Here is a 2,511-nt window from a genome sequence, read left to right as displayed (position 1 = left end):
TCTGACTGAAGTATCTACATTGATGCATGATGAACTCCGCGAATGACGCTTAAATGGACGGCTTACAACTCGATAAATTTGCGTTTATCCTCGTCACTTAACTTCTTATAATTGACACCCGATGCTGCTGTAAAGGCCCCACCGAAACCCTCGACTGGTCTCTGGCTCAATGATGCTGAGAATGGACAGGCATGAGTCAATGCTGAGACCCAAATGGACCTACCGGAGTTCAACTTAACGTGATAGGTAGCTGCTGAGCCATTCGTGATGGTAACACTACGACGCGTCATATTACCACCATTCTCGGAGGTAATGTACCTATGAAGAATGGGTCCATGGGTCCGATACGAAGGCACCTATCTGACTTACGCTACGGCTTCGTCAGAGATCTTTTCAGTACACATTGCTGGAGTCCCCCTCACTGTGCCGCTGTCGCCGCTCGCTCGGTCCATCAGAGTCAGCACTAGGCCCAATACGACGATATGCATAGCGAGAAGATGTCAACTGACCATGAGGCAGGTCTAATAGCATGCTCCGACGTATGGCAGTATCATATCAGCCCCCCTGAATCCACTCCTGAACACTCAATGGGGAGGAAGGCGTCACGTGTTTCACATGTGCCTTTCTGCGTATGTGACACACATACTCCTCAGGTATGTGGTCTACCAGCTTGGTACACCACGCAGAACTTCGCTTCTGACGTTCGACCACCCGATGGAACCACGCTCTTCCACTCGGGATCGAGCCGTTCTTCCTCTCCCAATTGGGCACTGTATCCTTTCGTATTGTGCTACACATTTTGTGCGCGAGCTGCGTGTGTTTACGTGGATTCCATCTACCTTCGCACGTTCTTCTAATATTGTGCGTCTGGCGATTGCGGTGCGACAACGTGGCGGTATTTTCGGAATATTACCTCCATGTTTTGGCTGATTGCATTCTATCAACGTATGTGCCGGAGAGGTGGATTTTGACGTTCTGCCAGTTCGCTCAGACTCCTTTCCCGACTTCCAACAAAACAAATCCATATCGAGGTAAATCTTACAGCAGCAGCGACATGACATGACGGTATAATGTACACTAATAGGCTCGTCATCATCATCCAGCTGCAGCGGGGATATTCTCATCGTGCGGAGTGGAGTCTCCTTGAGAGCTATCCTCATCTCGTTCATGCTTAGCCTCCAGATATCTGGACAGCTCAGTGCAACTCGACTATGTAGCAGCCTTCTTCTCACTGTCTCATTGCATGCTGTATCCTTGCCGCGGCCACATATTGTACCAGCTCTGCATTGCACTGCACTTCCTGACTCTCTTGTGTTCCTGATCCTGAACCACACACCGTGCCAGATCCAGTCACTCGCCTTCACTCAAGTATCTCATAACTCACCAGTCAGCTGCGGCGGCTCATCCACCGAGCCTTCAGGGGACATGAGCTCTGAAGAAGCACCATACCACCTTATGTCGACGATCCCAAGCACAAATGTCTCACCCTTGAGAAAACCTCCTAGAAATGATTTCTTCCGCGGCGGGGCCTCCTTCACTGCGATGGATCCTTGGAAATCCAACTGAGCCATGGACGGCATAGACCATCCAAAAGTATCGTCAGCTATAACCGTGTCTCACCACATTAGCCTGGGACATCACTGTTCTGCGGACTTTAGCAATGCGCCGTGTTTCCCTAGAGACATGCTTCCCTGTCTCCAATGATACGATCTGAATAGAGGACAGCAGCCCATATGCAGGATCCCCTTCAACACGACTATGTGTGTGCAAGCGTCATAGAGTACGAGCTTACTTCTTCCATGAGAGAGGAATCATCTCGCACCGTTATCATACGGAGTGCTGAGGATACCGCATTGAGGAAGTGGACCTGACCGACCACTTTCCCATCACCATCGACTGTCACCACAGCTGCATCACCTTCCCCTTGGAGTCTATCTGCATCCGAATGAACGCCGCTTGCTTCAGTGGGATCGACCGGTACAGAGTGCCTCCTCCACGTTCGAGACGAAACCTCATCATTTTCTTCCGCAGTACAGGGTTGTCGCGCATCAGCTCAGAATTCACAGTCTCCATAAAAACTATCTGAGCATTGAAACCACATTAAACCGGAGTATACCTCTGTGGGCCGGACCGCTGAGTCAATCGGCAGCTCCATGTCGTAGTGAGGATCGAATTGCTTCCACACATCGATACACTTGTTCACGACATTCTGATAATCCTTAAAAATGTCGACGCTAGGAATTGAACTCGCTACCTTTTCATCCGATTTGGTGGAGTCCTCAAAGCCTTCTAAGATGACTGCTATGACCAAATTGAGCACGACAAAGGTGATGATGCACGTGTATGAGATGAAGAACAGAAACGAGAATGGCGACCCACACTGCACAGGATGGTCGATAAGGCACTTCTCCTGTAACTGAGATCACCACACAGCTCTCCAGTACATAGTGTGATAGCAGCTGCGAACCTGTGCGTAATTGTCTGCTGTGATGTGGAAGTCGTTCACACAGG

General features: G+C 49.9%; 2 protein-coding genes across 2 annotated transcripts; both read right to left on the bottom strand.

The window, feature by feature from the left end:
* Window positions 1-223: 223 nt before the first annotated feature.
* On the bottom strand, window positions 224-488 carry Pmar_PMAR022835 (hypothetical protein; the record flags this gene model as incomplete). Its single annotated transcript, XM_002778727.1, has 2 exons — window positions 224-318; window positions 370-488. Coding segments are annotated over 2 exons (214 nt in total), but the record flags the coding sequence as incomplete, so codon positions are not given.
* A 607-nt stretch (window positions 489-1,095) lies between these two features.
* On the bottom strand, window positions 1,096-2,416 carry Pmar_PMAR022834 (hypothetical protein; the record flags this gene model as incomplete). The annotated part of the gene is made up of 8 exons (XM_002778726.1): window positions 1,096-1,186; window positions 1,233-1,323; window positions 1,385-1,432; window positions 1,487-1,562; window positions 1,621-1,710; window positions 1,793-1,867; window positions 1,918-2,082; window positions 2,117-2,416. Coding segments are annotated over 8 exons (936 nt in total), but the record flags the coding sequence as incomplete, so codon positions are not given.
* Between the last annotated feature and the right edge of the window lie 95 nt (window positions 2,417-2,511).

Source organism: Perkinsus marinus (assembly GCF_000006405.1).
Source record: "Perkinsus marinus ATCC 50983 genomic scaffold scf_1104296948292, whole genome shotgun sequence".
Classification (NCBI taxonomy): Eukaryota; Perkinsozoa; order Perkinsida; family Perkinsidae; genus Perkinsus; species Perkinsus marinus.
Note: the sequence above shows the minus strand (reverse complement) of the source record. Positions and strands in the feature narration are given on the sequence as shown.